Source organism: Molossus molossus, unplaced genomic scaffold (assembly GCF_014108415.1).
Source record: "Molossus molossus isolate mMolMol1 unplaced genomic scaffold, mMolMol1.p scaffold_m16_p_9, whole genome shotgun sequence".
Classification (NCBI taxonomy): Eukaryota; Metazoa; Chordata; class Mammalia; order Chiroptera; family Molossidae; genus Molossus; species Molossus molossus.
In genome coordinates this window covers 110,531,531-110,553,815 of record NW_023425403.1, presented here as the reverse complement: position 1 = coordinate 110,553,815, position 22,285 = coordinate 110,531,531, and the positions used below count along the sequence as shown (strand labels likewise).

Below are 22,285 nucleotides of genomic sequence, written 5' to 3'. Positions count from 1 at the left end.
GAGCACACACCTGCTCCCCTGGCTGGTGAGGGCTGGACGCTGTGGGCTGCTGGGGAGGGAGCTGAGGCTGCTGGGGAGCAAACTGAGAGAGCTGCTGCTGCTGCTGCTGCTGCTGCTGCTGCAGGGTGTTGAAAATCAGTGAGCCACCTGGGAGCTGTTAAGAATTTAAACAAGAATGAATTCACATGGTTTAAATTTCTTTATTCCTCAAATATTTTTGGAGCGTTCACTGTGTTGGGCATTCTCCTAGGAACTGAGAAAACAAATGTAAACAAAAGTAAAAACAAAACAAGATCCCTGCCTTAAAAAAATAGAAAGATTTATTTAAAAACAATTTTTAAGTGTTATTACTTTAGGGTCCTCAAACATGTTAATACTATAAAACATAAATCATTCTGCTTCAAGTTAGTGACATATCCAAATATACACACTGCTTTTATTTAACTTTCTATACCTAAATAAAAAAGTGTTAAATGCATTAGAAAATAAAAAGCTAGTGAAAATCAGAAATACACATTATGAAAACTCATCTCTCAAAATTTGTTCTAGCTTTGCCAAATCCCAGAACTGCATGGATGCTCATACAACCTAGTGAGAACCCCAGAGCTGAGAAGAAGTGCTAACTGCAGGTCCATGTTTAGGTTGGGGTTACTTGCTGTGTCATTCAGAATCTAAATTGATTCAAATTACAAAAAGTTTTTTAAACAGGCATTCAGAAAAATCCATGTTAAAAATTAAAACTAGACATTCCAAATAAATCAGAAAACAAATGGCTCTTCTATTTTATTCTATAAAGGTTTAAGTTATAAGCACTTTGAGGTCCTTAAGAGAAAGTCCAAGTAAATACCAAATACAGAATTCTTAGGTCTGTATAGTGAAAAGAAAAGAAAAGAAGAGAAGAGAAGAGAAGAGAAGAGAAGAGAAGAGAAGAGAAGAGAAGAGAAGAGAAGAGAAGAGAAGAGAAGAGAAGAGAAGAGAAGAGAAGAGAAGAGAAGAGAAGAGGAGAGAGGAGGGAAGGAAGAAAGAAAGAAGAAAGGCCCTTGGGTCAAAATCTCTACAACCCAGCAGAGTTTATCACTAAGTATTTGGGCATAGCACCAGTCAGATGTTCTTTCCTTAATCACTTAGATAATAAATGTAGCAAAACATAATTGATTTATATAATAGTTTTGTCCTTATTATCATCAGTTCTAGTAAGGAGCTCCACTCCTCTTATCAATGAGACTAATCCCTGACAGAAACCCCAACAGCAATATGCAGGGACGTTAAACAAACCAACACGATCTGTGGTCTGTCTGCATCACAGGCAACTGCTCTGCAAACAGCGGCACTACTTGCATGTTGGATAAGGAACAAGCTTTAAGTCAGCTCTCAGCACATTTCCCAATGTGTTATTTGAGTGCCAGGTTGGCTGATCTGCTACTGTTATTTCCCAACGTTATTTCCCAACAACGCACAGCTCTGCCACGTGTGTCTCAGATCCTCATCTTCTGTCTACCCTTTTTAAATTCTCTGTAGGTAGCCCTACTCATTTTCCAACCTAGGTTAATACTGGAATCCAACCCTTATCAAGGACCTGGAGTGCAATACCCCAAATACTGTACGCTCACACTCAGTGTGCACCAATCCCCCCCTTTCAATCTCTCTATGCTGCCTGTGCTGACTGGTACCGCGTAAAAGCCTTATCGCTGGACAGACTGTGGGCTGACATTTACCAAATCACTATCAGGTGCCTGCACTGCACAACAGATCCTGCTCCTCAGGAAATGCACACGCAGCTCCTTCACTCTCCATCCGAGCACAGTCTGCTGTGAGCAAGCAGCACTGCACAGGTGCACAGAACGTCTGCTGAGACATTATTCACTACAGGTACTGCTGCTACTGCAGGCGCCTGTGCTCCTTGGCTGTCAGTTCTGTCTCCAAACATCTAGCTCTTGACTTGACAGAGCAATGGAAGTGCAGTATGGAGGATACTTACTCTCTGTGCCGACTCTCCCAACCATGCAAAGTAGCAATTACAACCATATCCACAGAAGATTCTGAACCATCTCAAAATTTCAAATGCTGATATGTGCAGATATACATTATGTTCAAAAAATCAAAGCATGAAAACTTTAATCAAGAGCAGTGTTTCAGGTTTACCTGAAGTAGATTCAAGGGCCTGAGACTTGAAGTATTTTTTAACCCAAATGGAACACCTGTTAAATACAATTCAAGGTTATAATAAGAAATTAAAACTATTACAACACATGAAAGTTTTTTACACTTTAGTACATATATAAATATAGCATTTTAAAGTGCTTTCTGCATAGGCAAGCCTTTTTTTCCCTATATTTTTAAACTGTCTTAAGAACAGTATCAATACTGAGATCAAAGAGTTGGAGCACTAAATGTACGTTTATTCTGTATTTCAGAAACTGAGACTTCTTGATCACTATTTGGACTGTTGGCTGGAGAAAGTAATCTAGAAGTATGCGGAGACCATGAATATAACTAAATTATCACAGTTAAGCAAACACCTTTCAGGTTTGGCTTCTACTGACATTCCTCAGTGCTACACCGTATGTGGTAATCATAATAATCATACTTCTGAGAACCAGTGTGCTCCGTACAATTATTTTAAAGTACAAAAGCTAATAATAATGCTAAAGAACATTGAATCTGTATGTAGGATCAAACTGAGAGTCAGGAAACTGCTAATTCTGTGACAGCAGAGCGCACCACAGACCAGGGTCGGCTGACTGTTCAGTGGGCTTTATCGGCCACCTGCAGCCACAGTGCATATTCTTCCTCTTCATTTTCCTTTTTTACATTTTAAACACATCTTTAAAAAATGTAAAGTCATTCACAGCTTAGACTGTAGACTGCAGTTTGCTGACCTGGTCTCAAATAAGTGTTTCTTTTTCTCAGTAACGATACATGCCAATTTGAACACTAATTAAAAATGTATCTAGTTCTCTAAACAAGTAACTGTGTTTTAAAAAGGTGAGAGGCAGGCCCAGCCAGGCCCTGGCAGGCTGGCTCAGTTGCTTGGAGTGCTGTCCCATACACCAGAAGGTTGCAGGTTTGATTCCTGGTCAGGGAGCGTAGGGGAGGCAAATGACTGACGTCTCTCTCACATCAATGTTTTCCTTCCTCTCCATTCCTCTCTCTAAGGTCAATAAAAATATACCCTCAGGTGAGGATTAAAATAAATAAATAAATAAATAATAAAAATGTAAGAGGTAGAAAATTCATAGGTGTTAGTATGTGAACCTTATATAAAAAACTTCAAAAGCATCATCAGATAAAAATATGACAATGCTGATTTTCCTTTCTGTACAGCAAATTAAACTGAGGCTAAGGAAGAGAAAGCGACTTGTCGCATCCGGGGCCATGTGTAACTGGCAGGGTCCATGTACATGTGAACAGTGTCAATTCGACACCTGATTCCACTCCCGGTACGCCCACCACTAAACACACTTGTGCACATTGCAGTAAGACCACAGCCAAAATCAGGGACCACAGCAATGCTAACATGCTTATATATTTCTGGGGTCTCTGTCTCTCAAGTTAGCAATTTTCAACTGATGTGCCACAAGAATTTTTAAAACATGCAAAGGACACAGGCCTCCTTTCCCTTGGACTGTCAAATACAAACAGCGGCAGCAGCTGACACAGTTAATAGCTGTCCAGTGCGACTGACCTGTCTTGAACAGTAAGTATACAGGTCATATAACAGGGTTGCATCTTATTGGTCACGCTGCATGAGGATAAGTCTGATTGGTTAATTCTTGGTACGAGAAATCCTTATGTACAGGTATAGGCATCTGTTTAATTCTCAACTGAGAACATGGTTTTAATGATTTTTTTAAAAGAGAGAAACACTGATTAGTTGCCTCCTGCACATACTCTGACCAGGAATCCATGTGCCTTGACTGGAAGTCGAACCCAAAACTTTTTGGTGTATGGGATGATGCTCCAACCAATGGAGCCACCCAGCTAGGGCTTGGCACCTGATTTTTTAAAAAGTCACTTTGAAGCAAAAAGGGTAGGTAATTGCTATCATTACTTTTTTGCAATCAATCAAAATTATAACTTTTTTTTTGTCGGATAGACAAAATATATACATCTTTTGGTGTGCCACAAGATTCTAGTAATTAGCTGACATGTGGCATGAGATAAAAAGGTTGAAAATAGCAGTCTTAAGTCATATAAAGTTTTCGATTAATTTCCTTACTATGCCAAGTTTGTTTTCCCTATTAAATTTCTTCTTAGCAGAAGGACACTGAATTGTGCCAAGACATTACATCATGTTCCTTTAAAGAGCATTGAAGCAATAGCAGGCGCTGCTGTAGCTGTTCCCAGCACACGTGGTAACAGCCACCACTACAATGAAACTGCTGCTGACAGCAGACGTCTCTGATGCTCAGACTCAAGGCACAGCTGAAGCCCTTCACCAGCACAGACTCATCTAACGCTCACAGTTATGAGGTGATAAGGTGTCACTATCACCCCCATTCTATCTCCAAGGACAGTGAGGCGCACGGTGCACAGCGGGGATGCAGACTGGTCTCTTACTGCCGTGCTGTCCCTTTCTTGCATAATCTATCTTTTCAAGAAATGTTTCCGTCACCTGGAGTGAGACTACACTGACAACAATAAGACTATCAATGTTAATTTTATTATAATGTGTGAAAGGCAAAGATATAATTTGCAAAGACTTACACGTTTATCAAGTTTCTTCACATAAGTTTGATTGCTAGATGGTTTTTAATTCAAATATCAGAACTTTAAAGGCTTTCAACATAAAAGCCTCCATTTTAAAAAGAGCCTTTTTGATATACTACATAAATGAAGAGTAAAATACCTTCAGTAATAGCGTTAAATTGACACTTTCACGTTATCATGCACTTGCATTTCAGAGGCTATGTTCCACCCAGTGTCCTGACCTGCTTGAGAAGCTGCCTGCACCGCGCCGGGCAGTGTGCTTGGCAGCAGACCTCCTGAGGGGAGAAGGCCGCTCAGGCTGATTCCTGCAGGAGCTACGGCACCAGTGTTACAGCCCAGCACAGGGTTCGAACCACTCATCAAAGCCTGAGCCCCACTGTTGAGAGAGTAAGACAAGCATTAAACTTGCACTGCAAAAGGGAAAATCACACACATAATTGCTTGGATTAAAACAAAACAAAACAAACACAATTAGATAATTTTACCTTAAATATCAATCTAAAAACTCAGTTTCACTTTTATGCTAGAAAGTGATGGCAAAGTTGGCTAAAATTAAGTGCTGTACATTTTTCAAGGTCAAACTATAACTTGAAAGAATAAAAGTACTAATCTAGGGATTAAGAGATGTAACAAAAGATGAACAGAGAAATCTAAGCTGCTGTCAGTATGCAGCAGCAATGTCTGGGTGCACGTAACAGACGCAGCACCTAGAACTAAAGCCTGGCTGAGACAGCTTCTGCCTGAACCTAAAGCATTTTCCTTCCGTTTCAGTGACATGCAATTTATTCTTAATTTCACAGTAAGAGTCCATCTGGACCGGTAGGAATCTCGCAAAGCCCGAGCGCCCAGGAACTCACCACGCAGAGCCCACGGCACTGATGAAGCTAAGGCCAGCGGAGCTTGCCATGACCTGGGCGGCTGCGGCTCCTGGAGCACAGGTATCACCATGGTGGAGAGAGGAACGGTCGTTACAGGCATTGCCTGGCTCAGAGACCTTTGATGCTGAGCAAACTGAGTTAACAAAGTGGGCTGAGGGGTGAAGCCTGAATCTTGGGGAGGAGGGGTGGCTGAAGGGGCAGTGGGAGCTGAGCTCTGAGCGACAGGAGGGTGTGGGGTCGATGAGGGGCTGGTGCAGGATGGCTTAGGAGTTCCAGATCCTGCTCATCGAGAGAAATAAGAATTGCTTGTTTGTTATAAATGGCCAGTCCTTTCAAATAAGGTTCATGGAATCTTACTTAGTACTGACAATTTGTTCCAGTTTTCTTTTTAAGCAGTTAACTGCCAAGTGTTAATTTCTACACATGATACATGAGTGTTGCTACACTCCATTACAATTAAGGATGCAGTATATCACCTGAAAATCCCATCAGATGTTGTTATAGTAACAATAAAAATATACATTTGTATTCTACCACAATACACATTTAAAAGTTATTTTCTTATATGCTACCTTTGGCCTAAAGTTTAAAAAGAATTCAAATTAATTTTTCGTTACTAACGATTTCACTGATTGAGGACTTCATTTAAAAACACTGCTTGTTTTCTGTCACAGTCTGAGATAAACTCTGAACGTATTTAATAGATTACACATGCTTCACAGTCATATTTGGCACCTAAATATACATGTTCAATTCCTGACACATCAAGTTCACCCTGACAAAAAATTTATAAGACACAATAGAGAAAATATTTGATAGATAATACTGCATCTTTAACAGTAACTGTGTTCCTCTGTTTAAATGTAGAATGTATAGAAAATCTGTTGTGAATGAAGTATGCACAGTTTATCAACATTTTACGAAAAAAAAAAACAAAAAACAAAAAACAAAAACAAAAACCAAAAATATAAAACCAAAGCTCTCGAGGTGTTTTCTTTTTTAGCTTTCATGTCCTGCAGAAAGAAAGGAAAGAAATGTGAATGTCCAGAGGCTGCCGCTCCACCTGACTTACAGTAACAACTGTGTGCAGACTAACACGATTCATACCCACAACATGAGAAGTGTGAATAAGACGTTCAGGAAATTTATAATTTTTTCTTTGTGCAAAACAAGAAGGCAGAAAAATTACACCTTTTGAGCTATCAAGATGAAGATGTTTAATCTAATGCAAAGACTACCCTATCACTGTGCAGTGTACTAAACTTTCAGCATACTTTATTACCTATAAAAAAATCTAAAAAACTGGAATGCTTTTTTGCAAACTGGTACCAAAATATCTGCTATTTATGATTTTGAAGAAATTCTCCCAAACTAATGCTAGAAGAATTCTTGTATAACTCTTAATGGTTTAAAAAAAATTAAAAAATAGAAAAAAAATTTAAAAAGGTATTCAGTACTAAAAATTACATTTTAGTATCTTCAGAATAATGCTTTATGACCATCACCACGTTTTAGTAACTGATAACCATTTATAAGAGTGTAGGAGTGTTTTTTGAAAAATTGGCTTTCAGTTTATTGTATCACCACCTTGGAAATAAATTGGCTTCTTAAAAAACAAAGATAGGACTGCAACAAGAACTCTTATGACATTTTTTTTATATATATATATATATATATCAGCTGTATAGTTTACATAAAATGTAAAATGATCCCAGGGCACAACACTGAAATAAAAAATTTTGGAATCTCACTGCCAATTCTAACTACCAGATTTTTAAAAAGAAGATGAGGTTTTAAGTCTATAATAAAGGTATACACAAAGTGCATACATAAATACAGAAAAACGAATACAATTACATTAGACATATAATACATACAGTCAACAAGAGATCTGCCTACAGTTTCTCAAGACTTACACATCTGGGGTACACAGTCCATTAGATTTCACTATTTCATTGGTAAACACAGCTCTCCCAGCAACACTCACGTAAAGCTTCCGAAGGGCTACTCTGAGAACTAAAATCAGGACTCACTCTGTGACGAGCCGGCAGGTGACAGGGCTGCTGGAGAAAGCATGCTGACTTGACTGAGATCCACAGACGACTTCCGAGAAAGACTCGGAGGCTTGGACGCAGGCGGAGGAGTGGGAGATCTGAGAAAGCTGCTGGCCTGCTGCGGCGTGAAACAGTTCCCTGGAACACAAAGTTAATTCCTGTAATTCACGTTCTGTGAGAATGAAGATGAGTTAAGATTTTAAAAACAAGTTGTGCCCGTGTGATGCTTCTTATGCTAGATTACAGAAGGCTAAGGAATGGAATACCTGAGGAACTAGTTCCTGAGCTTGAAGGAAGTTTAATGGGTGGAGGCCGATGTTTTACTCCTTTCCCCAGTATTGAAGACTGAACGGACACGGTCTCAGACTGCTGAGGAACAATGACATCAAGTATACTTGTTAGACTTAAAGTTAAATCAGTATCTCATAAATTAATACCACTGAAACGCCCAGAGAAAAATGCAATTTAAAAGTGCAAAGTACTCTCAGTGGTTATAGACTGCACATTACAGACGTTACAGAAGAATATAATTTCAAATAAGCAGATCCATGAAGTAACTGAGCGTATGCAAACAATGAAGGAACAAATTCTGAGTAACAGGGCGGGGAGAAAGTGCATGAGAGGGGCAAGGGGATAAGATGGAGACAAAGCTTCATCCTTAATCTTTTCCAACAAAGTAGTAACTGTTGAAACTAGGTGATTCCTATACACAGGTGTTCATTACACTTTTTGTTCTACCTCTGTGTATATTTGAAAATACCCATTAGAAAAAGTTAAATAAAGTTAAAAGCAAAATCAAGTCCAGCTGGTATGGTTCAGTGGTTGAGCGTGGACCCTGCACCAAGAGGCTGCTGGTTCGATTCCAGGTCAGGACACATGCTAGGTTTGTAGGCCAGATCCCCAGTGGGGGACGTGCAGGAGGCGGCCGATTTATGTTCTCTCTCATCGGTATTTCTCTCTCTCTCTCTCCCCATCCCTTTCTCTCTAAAATCAATAAAGGAAAAAAAAAAAGCAAAACTAAACAATACTTCCATCCCTCAAAACATAGCCCTTAACATATCTCAGATTTCCTGAGAAACAATTATGCACAAAAAAACTGACAATACAAACAATGTTTGGCACAAAAGAAAGTCCAACAACACACTTCCGTGTCTTTCCCTGGGGAAGGCTGGCCCAGGCTGGCCGGGCCGCTGGAGCTGTGTGACATCCTGACCGGGCACTTGGCTTCACTCTGCACCAGCTCCTGGTACTGACTGACTACCCTGAAATATTAGGAAAAACAAGAAGCAGTTAACTCTTTTAAGCATAAATTTATTGTAATAGAAAATCAATGTCAACTAAAAAGTTCCATCAAATTAATACAAAAATTGAAAACGGACAATTTGCCTTTTTGTTAAAAGTATACTCTTCTCATCTTTTCTTTTTTCTGTCGTTGAAAAGTATTACAGATGTCGCCCCCTTTTTCTCCCATGGACCCCCTCATCCCCACTCCCACCCCCTAATCACTTCAATGACAAGTTAATGCTTAAAAAATTTTGTACTTGTTAACAATCTTAAGCTATACTTTCAGTATCTTATTTCAAATACAGAAGTTACAGGGATTATTAAGCCATTAAGCAGCCAAAAAAATTAGCACTTTTGCTTAACATTCCGAGTAAAGTGCTACCTAGAAAGCATCTTCCTTGCCTACCACAGATGTCTGTTTTCCTATTTAAAGAAGTAACACTGTATTTCAAACATTATTCTTTTAATTGTTATTTTCCTAATTCTATTTTTCAAAATCCTAGTAATACCCATGGGATAACTGAAATCAAACTCTTGATTCCTAGAAAAGTACTCTCTATCCTCCAAGAGGGAAGGTTTTTCAGATCTAGCCAGATCAAAAATAAAGATGCTACAATTTTTACCTTTCAGCATCAGTCTTTGATCCAATAATGAACCTAAAATGTTTAAAAAAGAAAGAAATGTATTAGATAAAAGGTGCATTAGCCCTGGGATTACTTTCGAAGGCTTCCATATTTTATTGACAATAATTTTATAAATTAAAATCTACCAAGATATGAAAAAAATTAAAGGTACATTTAAAGTTGTGAAGCAGTGACAAAATTCTGCAGTAAAATAACACTGTGAGTGATTTGGCTGCTTTGACTTAAGGGAGATTTGCTTTGGCACAAAACAAAATCTGGGCTGAACATCACCAGTGCTCTACACTGCAAGGGCCTGCCCGACAGCAAAACCCCCGTGAGCATGTGCAAGGCCTTCCTGCATGTTAACCTTTGACTCTGGAAGTCACTAGTCTGCAGAGCAGGGCCACAGAATATACTTCAGACAAAGAAGAGAGTTTATCACCAATTCAGATCACATGTTTTTACCAAGTCTTTAAAAAGTTTGACATTTACATGATTTCTTAACAGATTAAAATAGTGAGTTTGTTTCTTTTTTAATTACCAATTTGAATGATCATCTGTGGAGGAGCTGAAATATAAAATGTAAAAAAAGAAAAACACCTGGTTAATGTGGCTCAAACTTGAACTTCATAGTTATTAAATCAAGTAATTTATGAATATGGAAAATAACTGAAAGATAATAAACCATGCAGCATTTTTGCAGTGGCTCCCTGAGGTAAATGCAGATAATTCTCTTTTCTTCTTGTCAACAGTTGGCTTTCTGATTTTTAAAAATGAGCATATATGTTACTCCCTTTTGTTTAAAAAAAGTTAATACATTTACTTAAAATGACCAATGTATATCTTTAAGGGGAAGATTTTTAAAAATATAGGTAATCAAAACACTGAATCTTTCTACTTATTATACAACAGAAATTGCTAATGTAAAATAATTAGCTGAGGGTGCCCTGCCTGCTATGTTCCCTCCCATCGACTTTTACTTAGGTATCAATGAGGTTCTTTAAAATCCATCTTTCTCTGGTCCTCGGGCCAATGCTCTAATTGCTGAGCCAAACTGGCCAGGGCAAAATCCACTTTTCTAATGCAGTTTCCATTAGTATTTTGTATAAGTAAAGGCTTTATAAATGGTGTAACATAGACCTAGTCCCTGCTTTTTTCTGCTGAGCTCTTTTTTTTTTTTCCGTTTCAAAACATCAACTTAATTAAAACACAAACCTAAATACTGGTAACTTGTACTAAACATACATAGTTCATAAATACAGAAAAATCAACTATGTGCATCCTAGAGCCAGTGACCACATTGAGCACGGAGTCTGCTCTCAAGCACAGCTGAAATGCTGCACCGCTAACAGCTCCAACACTGCCAATGAGCTTGCTTCTCTTCTGAACAAAGTCTGCCTGGAAACCGTTCACGCTCAGAGGTCAAAGTCAGTAAGTGCAACACATAAGCACACTAACCAAGATATCACAGCAAATATAATTATATCATAGGTTTTTTAAAAAGTTATGTTGTTTTAAATTCTTAGACAACATGGTAACTACTATGGAAGTTTACTTAGGGCCACTGCCAGATCTAATGGAAGTAGTTAAGTTACAAATGAATCCCCAAAAGAAAGTTTTATTCAATTAGTTTATAAGTAGTTGCTAAACAAACTCTGAAAACTGATTTTGTCAATATGTATTTAGCAGAACTCACGGAGATGGAGACATCTGGCTGTCAGTTTCTTCGTCTTCTTTACATGGCTGAATTTTACCATAGTAAAGGGGGTCACCAAGTGACTGTAAAATGGTCAGCTTTGTTTTCTGACTGCCAGCTTCACACTCAAAGACATAATCATCTTTTAAATCCTGAAGAAGACAGAGCATCCAGTATGAACAAAAGGGGGCACCTGGAGACCTCACAGACTCAGTAACATGGGACGTTCTCATCCTAACACTCCTGACTGAGCACACTGTACTGAAAGTCATGTCCCAATGCCCACGGCAGATTAACCTTGACCTTAAGCAAACCTTATCTGTTGTTTTTGTGCATGTAGAATAACACACTTAAAATGTCAGAATGACTTCCTCCAGACCTCCAGAGATAAACACCCCAGTACCAGGGTGAGACAACCCCACGTCCCCCTCATCTTTCACCAGTGTACCTCTGTGAACTGTGTGCAGTGTTAACATATAAAATACACTGTAGAACTATTATTCCTTAGAACGTTTTCTCAGTTCTTTAAGATTTTGCTTCTTGGTCTGGCCGTCAGCTCTGGCTCAGATACTCTTTAAACCTTTCTTTCGGTTTTACATCTCTTTCCTACACTCTAGATAAGTATGTTCTCAGTGAGCACAATCAGAATGAACAAAAATCAGGTGTGAATGACATACAAACACATCTGGCATTAGGAAGACACATGGCACGTAGGCTGATAAACCTGAATAAGATTGCAGAAGAGAACAAGGCTCATGATTCTGTTTACATAGCACTTGGGAATGAGTTCTACTGGGTATTCAGTATATTAAATATTAAGAAAAATAAAACTTTCAAAGGCATATCTATTTCTATTTGTCATTAGTCTTTCTGCTATTGCACATACAAAAAATCTTATTTAACTTCTAGATTCATCTTATTTAATATATTATGCCTACTTCTTCCTTTAAGAAGTTATTATCGCAAATAGGGAAACCTACAACAGAGCATTTCTTGTAAGAGTCATTCTTAAAATAACTTCCTACTTACTAAATTGAAGCAAGATAAATCAGAACTACCAATATGTAACCAAAGCAAAAGTAAAAATGGACTTATGCATTAAAATTGCCTTTTAAACTGGAAGCCAAACTTTATAAAAAACAAAACTAAATAGTTGCTCCTTCTCTTAATTAGATGAATTCCCAGAAAGTCCTTGAAAAAAAGATCAGACAGCCTCCAGTCAAGATGGCGGCATAGGTAACCACAGTCCTCGCCTCCAACCACAACCACATCAAAATCACAACTAAACCACAGAACAAGCACCCTTCAGAACCGCCTGACATCAAGCGGAATGGAAGTCTTCCAACTACGAAATTGAAGAAACCAAGCACGGCTGGTGTGGCTCAGTGGTTGAACATTGACCCATGCACTAAGGGGTGGCCAGTTCGATTCCTGGTCAGGTCACATGCCCAGGTTGTGGGCCTGATCCCCAGTGGGGGACCTGCATGAGGCAGCCAGTTGATGTTCTCTCTCATCCATGTCTCTCTCTCTCTCCCCCTTCCCTCTCTCTAACATCTACAAAGAGAAAATAGTAAAAAAAGAAAAGCAGCAGCCACGTGATATGGAGATGGGCATAAGGGGTGGAGGCGGACGGGCTGGTCCCACACCCACATCAAGATGGCCCCAGGTAGAACACAGGCAGTGGCTGACCTTGCCCCAGAGCCAGCACACCCAGTGGACAGCTTCAGACCACGTCGAAGCACCACCACCCAACCACCTCCACAAGTGACACACTCAGTGAGTGGACTCGGTGGGTACCAGAGCCCTGCTGAAGTAAGTCTTGCTCTGTGTGGTGGGCCCTGCACAGCTGATCCTCCAAGGGAGTCAGAGGTCAGTGGGCACTGAGCAGTCTGAGTAAATCCCTCCCATTGACATGCCAACAGCAATTCAGACTCAATTACAAGTAAAAGGTGTAAAGTCCACACAAGAAGTACTAGGGGTGCACCTCCAGGGCCCAGCTGGGTGATCAGGGAGGTTGTGCCACCGGACCCTACAGGACACCTACTACAACAAGCCACCCTAAGAAGCCTAGGAGACATAGCAATTCTACCTAATACGTAGAAACAATCACAGGGAAGCAGCTAAAATGAGGAGACAAAGAAACATGTCCCAAATGAAAGAACAGAACAAAACTCTATGAAAAGAACTAAACAAAATGGAGATAAGCAATAAATCAGATGCAGAGTTCAAAACACTGGTTATAAGGACAATCAATGAACTTAGAGTTTGAAAAACATGAAATGACCAGTCAGAAATAAAGGATTCACCAACTAAAATAAAGAATAATTTATATGGAATCAACAGTAAAGTAGGTGAAGCCAAGAAGCAAACCACCGATTTGGAATATAAAGAAGCAAAAACCATCCAATCAGAACAGCAAAAAGAAAAAAGAATCCAAAAAAATGAGGATAGTGTAAGGAGCCTCTGGGACAACTTCAAGTGTAGCAACAGTCACATCCTGGGGGTGCCAGAAGGAGAAGAGAGAGAACAAGAAATTAAAAACCTATTTGAAAAAAAAATGACAGAAATCTTCCCTAACTTGGTGAAGGAAACAGACATACAAGTCCAGGAAGCACAGAGAGCCTCAAACAAGATGAACCCCAAGAGGCCCACACCAAGACACATCATCATCAAAATGTCAAAGGTTAAAGACAAAGAGAGAATCTTAAAAGCAGCAAGAGAAAAGCAGTTAGTTACCTGCAAAGGAGCTTCCATAATACTGTCAGCCAATTTTCCACAAGAAACTGTGCAGAGAGTGGCAAGAGATATTCAAAGCGATAAAGAGCAAGGATCTATAAATAACCAAGATGACTCTATCCTGCAAAGTTATCATTTAGAATCGATGGCCATATAAAGAGTGCCCCAGACAAGAAAAAGCTAAAGGAGTTCATCACCACCAAACGAGTATTATGTGAAAAGTTGACGGGTCTTTTTGAAGAAAATAAAAAATATGAACAATAAATAAAATGGTAATACATACCTATCAACAACTGAATCTACAAACCAAATGAATGCACAGAAACAAACTCATAGATACAAAGAACTTTTTGCTGTCGCCAGATGGGAGGGGGGTTGAGGTAATGGGTGAAAAAGGTGAACAGATCAGAAGTACAAATTGGTTGTTAGACTGACGAAGCTCAAAGGGTAGGGGGCGGGGATGGGGTAGAGGTGGGAATAATCCAAAGGAGTTATATGCATACACGATATAACCAGTAGTGTGGGGGAGGCAAGAAAGGGGTGGGAGTGGGGAGGAGGGGGTCAATGGGGGCAAATATGGGGGATGTCTGTAATACGTTCAACAATAAAGATAAGTTCACAAACTAAAGGCAACTGTACTTCATGTCTAATTAATTCAGATCCCAGATCAGAAACCTTAGAAATGAAGACTAATGGTTACTTACATGGGCTGGCCAGACTGTTGGCTGTGAGTCATCAGATTTGATGGACTTTTCCACTTTAGCGTATTTCTCCACCTGGGTAATCAGATCAAGAGACACAGATACAATGGAATCAGTATTATCATCAAAAATAAGAATCTAAAAAACTTAACACAATGTACTTTTTAGTACAAGAATTCCTGAATCACTAATATTACCAACTAGTTATGCTTAAGCATTCAAAAACTCTCCTGATATATTCAATTAAACCAATTGGTTTTTAAAATAAAATTAAAATCTATTTGCCACTAAATAAATGTAATAAACACAGTGCTTTCTTTGACAGCACCTCTCCTTTTTATTCCATGAATTGATACCACACTTGTCTTTCAGGAAAACCAGTGTCAGAGGGTGACCAGGACCAGGATCTTTCTCGTCGGCTGGGTTTTTAATGAAACAGAAGTTGTCATGTGACAGTGGAGACAAAACTGGAAGGAGACGATGGAAGTCAAAGTTGATCAAATCTGTGTGAACTTTTTCCAATTCTTGGTCAGACTTGGGCCACTGTGTATCTCCCACTAGTCTGTGCAAATCAGGTGCCCTCTTCTTTCGGGGAAGGGTGATCTTCAGTGCACCTTAGATTCACCTGGGCATCTGGTAAAAATTCTGATTTCCTTGTCCCCATCCTGGAGACCTGACTCAGTAATTAGGTGTTGAAAATACATCATTCTGTTTTAGTTTTAATCCTATCCTAGAAGCTTGAAATCTGTATGTTTAACTGGTATTCTAGATGTTTCTTTTGATCAAGTCAGACCGAGAAACTTTGTATTAGGGCTTTGCAACTAAACGTGTGGTTAGTGGACCTCAGCACACCACCTGAGACCTGTCAGCACTGCAGTGTCCCAGGCGTGAGCCCAAACTTGCTGAGCTGGGACCTGCAAGCAGTCCAGGTATCCCACATACATTCTAGTTTGGGGAACAGGGCTTTAGATACCCAGCCTGCCATCTAAAGCTGAATTCCACCCTTTGGTATTGATTCTAAATATCTTCTCAGGCTGCATTCCTAGAGGTGCAAGCACAAAAGATAATGTGCCTTCCTCTCTTGAGTTGTGTATGCAGCCTATTTCTGATTATTTTGGCTTTGTGCTTTAAGTAATTTTTTTTTTTAATCACCGACAATAAGAATAGTACACGTGTTAGCCTGGAAAAGATGCAGAAGAGCAAAGATCAAATTGGTTAGTTAAAATAACCAATTATAAAGAGTTGAATAAATAAAAAGAAATGCAGGGGAAATAAGAAAATAAAAGAACTAGGGACCATTCATCGTAAGATCCCCCTCCTGACTCTGATCATCTATATTATGGATCAGCAAAAACACCACACCCAAGGTTCCTCCATCTTGGCTACTGCTCCAATATTATTAATTTTTAAATTTACAGTGTTTGAGAAAAAATAATTATGATAAAATATGAAAAAGAGGCATTTTGTGCATATTATATAATATGTACCATCTTTTCCCATACTTCAAAATTCTTTGGTTATTATTCCTGCTCTATATATAGACCTATATTAAGGAGTTACAGTCTTATTACACAAGTAAATGTGAAAGAAAAATATCATGTAGCTTCTAAAACTGAGCAACTGATTTAAAAACAATTCATTATTTTTTTTTAATTTTTAAATAAGCTTCTTTGTCCAGAGTATAACTACTATTAGCGAAACCTTGGAACCTTGTATGAAAGTAGGTGAGTGACTCACGTCCACTTCAGAAGGCACGGTCAGATTACAGGGGCTGCGTTTCCACATGTCCACACACTGAGAAATAAAAATATCATAAATATACTGAAAATTCAAAACAAGGCAAAGCTCTTAGCATAATAATAATTTTCATTTAAAAAATGTATACTTACATTTCCCGCTTTAGAAATTTTGAGGTCATAATGCTGACCTGCTTTTCTCTCCTTTCTTTTTTGTAAGAAATCCAGTAACTTTAGCTGAGGAGGAGGTGGGCAATGAGACAGATCCTGCTGTCTGTTCAGAGAGGACCTGGAACACCTCTTAAAACACCTAAGATATTAAAAGGTTTGAAATTAATAAAACTAATAGAACAAATTCAGAGTGCATGTGGGTTTAACTACGTGAGCACTCAGTATGACGACATCACAAGTCTGCAGAACACCACCTCGTGCCATGTCCTGGGCCCTGGTGAAATGAAAGTGGACGAGACACAGAATTCCTGCGGCCAAGGCGCTGACAGTCAGTGCAGAGCAGACGCTGGATCAGCCCACAGGCCGTCCCGACGGCGACGAGCAGGGGCAGAGACGAGCAGCAGGTGACAGGACAGCACTGGGGAAGGGGACCCTGAAGAAATGGTGAGTGACGGGGACACGGACGACAAGAAGGAACCAGCTATGAAAAGATCAGGGAATGAGTATCTGAAGCAGAAAGAAGAATTTTAAAAAGTGCTGAAGTAGAAATAAACTTATTTTGTTTTAAAAACAGAAAAGGCAAGTGTGGTTAGAGCACCAAGGTCCAGGTAGTAGGAGGTGAGGTCAGAAAACAAGGCCTTACAGATCAATGAAAAGGTGCTGAAATTTAGCATGAAGTCGCTTTCGGGAAATTTAGACAAGTGGTGCACCATCTGCTTGGCTGTTTTAAGACTGCTCTGGTGTGATCACGTGGCAGAGGCCACGAGGGAGACAGGTGAAGGCAGAAAGACCCACCAGGCAGGAGCTGATCACAGAAGCAAGACGAAGACGACGGCGTGCCCTGGGCTAAGGTGGTGGCACTGCCCATGAAGAGATGTGGACGCAGATACAGGAGACCTTTCAGGACTCCTGATAGATCAATACGGCTTTATTCCACTATTTACAAAGACGTACCTTTTCCTCAGAATACATTCTTTTTTCCATAGTAAATCAAGGCTATACAAAATGCATTGGTGTTTTAAGCCCCTTCAAACTTCAAGATCCAAAATGGGCAACTCAAATAATCACGTAAAGAGAACTTAACAATCAGCCAACTGTAACTGCAGTCCAAACTTATAGGCATTCTTTTATTTTATTAAGTAGAAGAGATAAAAAACAGTTAAAGACAAATGACCCTGTTATAAAAAGGCATTTAGTTATAAACTAACTTCTAAAATTGTCATTTTCCTAAATCTCAAAATAATTTATTGTTTCTTTACAGTAGTATCAGCAATGTTTAAACTGGTCACTGGACACGAGGAAGTAGTAAAGAACCATCCTTCTGTTTACACTGATCTCTCTTTTCAGCGAACAGGCTCTCAACTTAGAAAGTTCATTCTTCGAAAGGACACATTGGTTCAATACAAACTAGAGAGTATTAAAAACTACAATATACCAAGAAAATAATTCCAGGCAATTAAAAATCCTCCTTAAGAGTGCTTACATCCTTTGAGAGGGAAAAGGTACCAAAAAGAACAACATTTAGAGTTGCCTGTCTAGGAGCACCTTCTGGTTCATGTCTCACAGGGTGATTACCGTTTCATTGGGCGCGTGTTCATCTTCTGCTTGTTGTAGAGCAGTCTGTTCGCAGTGCATGTCACAGCTATAGAAGGGTCGAGACACAGTGGTTCAGTCGTAGCTAGGATCAGCTGGCTCTCAAGCAAAAGTTTGTCTTCCTGAAATGTAAGAGCACATGTCAGTACCAAACTTAATATTTTCAAATCGAACATATCACTTAATCTAGAACTATTCCCTGAACCTCTGCTAAGGTCTATAGTAAAATATCCTACTGCAAGTTCCAATTCAGAGGGTGAACTCTAGGAACCTGACAGCATAATGAAACGACTAATGGGAATTCAGTAATCAGCACAGCACACAGAATGGTCAGAGTGAAGGATGCCTATTGCCTAATCCAGGAAGCATTCACTGAGCTCCTACATGCACGAGTTGTTCTAGGAGTTGGGGATGAAGCAGTGAACGAGGCAGACAGAACCCTCTTCTACAAGGCACATGGGACAATCAAGGTGGACACAGCATTTTCAGTGACTGTGACACGATGGCCCCCTTCTATACTCAGCTTCATTTCGTCATGATGAAAATGGCTACACTAATACTGTGCAAAACCCCACCTACCCAGTTCCACAGAATACAAAGGCTTTTTACTGGTATCATATAACTTTACCGAATCCTATTTTTTTCGTTTCATCTCTTAAGTGTTTTAATAACTCTAAATTTTTAACAATTAAACGAGTCATTCAATATTGTAGAATAAAATTTTTTGCAAAAAAAAAAAACATGCTTGCTTAGTTCCATTCAACATTTGATTATGAAACTTTTCAAAAATACACAAAAGCAGAAGTGTAATGAAATTCATGTACCAACACCCAATTTCATTTACCTGCATGCCCCTCTTATTTATTTATTGCTGTAGTAATTTAAAATACTTCTATCTCTGACACTGTATTTCACTTGAAAATACTTTAGCATGACTACTAACTGGTAAGAACTTCTCATATCCAGTCTATATTATTTCCATTATTCCAAGAGTACAGTTTTAGTTGGTTTGTCTGAATCTGAACTCAAACAAGACTTAGTAATTGAATTTGGTTTTTCTCTCAAACATCTTTCTTATATACTGTAATGATAACCTGTTTTCTTTTCTCAAGCAATTAATTTGTTGGATATGACCACGTGCTTCCTCCTATCACTTCAAACTGAATCTGGCTGGTTCCTTCCCCATCTTGTCATTTAATAGTTTTATTCCCTGAATTCTCCCATTAGATGTGGAGGTGAGATCTGATTCAGGGTCTATTTTTAAACAGCATTCATTGGTGCTGTTGTCTCCTCAAGCATTATACCGGGAGGTGACACGGTGACCATCCCACCTCAGACCAGGGGTTCAGCCAGATCTCTTCACCATAAATTCCCATGAACCTATCATCTGATGGTTTTTCAAATCTAAAAATATCAGCTGTCTAAATTCATTAATTAAGATTTCCAAGTGCTGATACTTTCAAGTCTATCATTTCTTTTGTACCTGTTAGCTGACATTTTTCTGAAGAATTTGCTCTAGTCACTATTGGGCATCAATACACAGTTCATACAGAAAAACAGAACAAATGCTCTCGTCTGCCACTTTCTTTTCAGAGGAAGAAACTGCCGCCCTAACCACCTCCAATGGTGACCAATGAGTTTGTTTTGAATACTCATCTAACAGCTTTTAACATTCTTTTAAATAAAAAGATCACAGCCCAAAACTAGAACATAATACTTGATAGTTACTGACAAAAGGAATCTTACTTTATAATCATACTTCACAGATGAAGTAACTCTAAGTACTGACATGTTCTCTGGCTCAGTAACTCTCTCCCTGGCTCTCCTCAGGAGGAAGGTTCCCCCGCAATGAACGGTCAAGACAAGCTAGGCCTGCTTCAGAACCCTCGGCAGAAAATCTTATCTATTTGTACCCATGGTATACACACAATACCGCTCTTTCATAATGGGCAGATCAGGCCAACCTGTCCCTGTATCACCATGTCCTAAAGCAAATAGGACTGAACTATTTCAGTTCCTTGAGGGATTACTGAATATACAGACACCCTTAACTTCTAAAGCTCATAAAGAAATCCCAGACATGACACATGAGTAAAATTATGAGCAGAAAGTATATTCTGCTTAACTTGATGATGTGTTGACTTAACCTATATTTTGCCTGTCTGGGATTAAAGAACACAACTGCCTGGCCGGTATGGCTCAGTGGATTGAGCGTCATCCCATGGTCTGAGAGGTTCTGGTTTGATTCCTGATCAGGGCACATGCCCAGGTTGCAGGCTCGATCCCCAGTAGGCAAGAGGCAGCTGATTGATGTTTCTCTCACATCAATGTTTCTATCCCTCTAAGAAAATCAATAAAAACATTAAAAACAAAACAACAAAACTAACCTGGGTCCATTTATGGTTATCACTTGTTATTGAGTGTACATCACAGACTAAAGTCTAGAAAAAATAAAAAATTTAAAAACACATTAAGGATAGGCATACAAACATATGAAGACATTTAATAAACTCCAAATAAAATCTAAGTGATACTTCTGAAACATTCCTTACCTGCATTGTTGGACGTAAGAGAATGTGCTTACTTTGGTAACCTGGAGATTTCATATTACTGGACTGCCTATAGTCCCGTATTTCTGCTATGACACATCCACAATGAAAAATATTAACCTGTTTTAAGTGAAAATATTGAAATGAAATGTCATTTTTTAAAAGCCCAGGTCAATGCGTTTATACTGCATGTTCCAGGGTCTTTACACTCTCATGCCATGTTTCCGGCCATCCAGACACTCTCAACAGATTTCTTTGGCGAATTCACCACTACATACATAAACCCTTTAAAGGGAACGCTTTCCTGTTCATCCATTTGACTCAAGAAGCAGTTTAAAATGATTCCTAGTTATAAACGGACTTTTGGCATTTATGTTTTATGTTATAGATCATTGGAATTGCTGTTCTTCATTGCCTGAGTTATACTTTGCTAGTTTTGTCAGTCATTAATTGTCAAGCAACCCTGTCAGAGTTTTAGCTTATGGACACAACTGCTACTATCTGGTCTGTTAAAATTTCCAGAAGACAGTCTTTATTAATAAAAGGGAGAAAGCTACTATAAATTAAAATAATCTTCTGTTAAAAATATTGTTTTCTAGAAAGTACTTTTTCTAAGTTCAAACGTAAGAACCTTTATGGCTTAAGTCTTCCTAATTATCACTTGCCAGTCACTCAGTTTTTTCAGCCATTCTGAATTTAAATGGGTACTGTGACCTCCATGCTACCAGTCACCATGCACATGTTTTTAACAAGTATTGATTGAGCTACCACAGTAGGACTATCCGAAAAGCTTTAAGGATATAGTGGGGTAAAACAAGCCTTGTTCTCAAGGTGGGAAGACAGGTAATAACATGTAAAGAAACACACAAACAAAATAATGTTTAGATAGTGATGAATCCTACAAAGAAAATAAAAACAGGAAGGGGCTAATTTAGATTGTGTGCTGAGGAAGTGATGTTTCAGCTGAGACCTGAATGGCAACAGAGCCAGATGTACGGAATAGATCACTCCAGGCAGAAAGAATGCAGACGAACAACCTTGGTGGGTCTTAGTTTGGAAAGAAGGCACAAATGGCTGAGCTGTAGTGAGCAGGGATGAGAATCAGGAAGTGAAAACAAACAGGGTGACGGAGTCTGTGCACCGAGAGGACACTCAACAACTTTAAGCACAGCCTTGGCTGGTTTGGCTCAGCGGTTAGAGCGCCGGCCTGCAGTCCTGAGAGACTCGGGTTTGGTTCCCGCTAAGGGCATGTACCTCAGTTGCAGTTTGTCCCCAGCCCTGGTTGGGTTGTGCGGGTGACAACCACTCGATGTGTCCCTTTCACATTGGTGTTTCTCTCTCTCTCTCCCTCCCTCCCACTCTATCTGAACAAAAAGGGGAAAATGTTCTTGGGTGAGGATAAAAAACAACAACAAAAAAGGAACTTTAAGCACAGACCCCGTTTTGTTTTTGTTTTCTAAGCTTAATCTGTGGAAAAATTTGTCTGGGGTTCTAGAACAAAAGCAAGAAGTTCAGCAAAGTAACTACAGCAGGTCATAACCATATACTTTAAAG

The 22,285-nt window shown here is 39.2% G+C and overlaps 1 protein-coding gene across 1 annotated transcript in view; it reads right to left on the bottom strand.

The window, feature by feature from the left end:
- The window catches only part of SUPT20H (SPT20 homolog, SAGA complex component), a 36,022-nt gene that overhangs the window by 3,295 nt on the left and 10,442 nt on the right, over positions 1–22,285 (bottom strand). Inside the window, exons 8-23 of the mRNA XM_036249922.1 lie at positions 20,735–20,851; positions 20,570–20,623; positions 18,165–18,304; positions 16,572–16,728; positions 16,420–16,476; positions 14,686–14,757; positions 11,246–11,397; positions 10,091–10,117; positions 9,550–9,582; positions 8,787–8,904; positions 7,909–8,011; positions 7,622–7,780; positions 5,568–5,637; positions 4,932–5,086; positions 2,143–2,198; positions 11–154 (exon numbers count right to left, since the gene is read on the bottom strand). Coding sequence (XP_036105815.1) covers positions 11–154; positions 2,143–2,198; positions 4,932–5,086; positions 5,568–5,637; positions 7,622–7,780; positions 7,909–8,011; positions 8,787–8,904; positions 9,550–9,582; positions 10,091–10,117; positions 11,246–11,397; positions 14,686–14,757; positions 16,420–16,476; positions 16,572–16,728; positions 18,165–18,304; positions 20,570–20,623; positions 20,735–20,851 — 1,614 coding nt within the window. The remainder of the gene's footprint in view (positions 1–10; positions 155–2,142; positions 2,199–4,931; positions 5,087–5,567; positions 5,638–7,621; positions 7,781–7,908; positions 8,012–8,786; positions 8,905–9,549; positions 9,583–10,090; positions 10,118–11,245; positions 11,398–14,685; positions 14,758–16,419; positions 16,477–16,571; positions 16,729–18,164; positions 18,305–20,569; positions 20,624–20,734; positions 20,852–22,285) is intronic.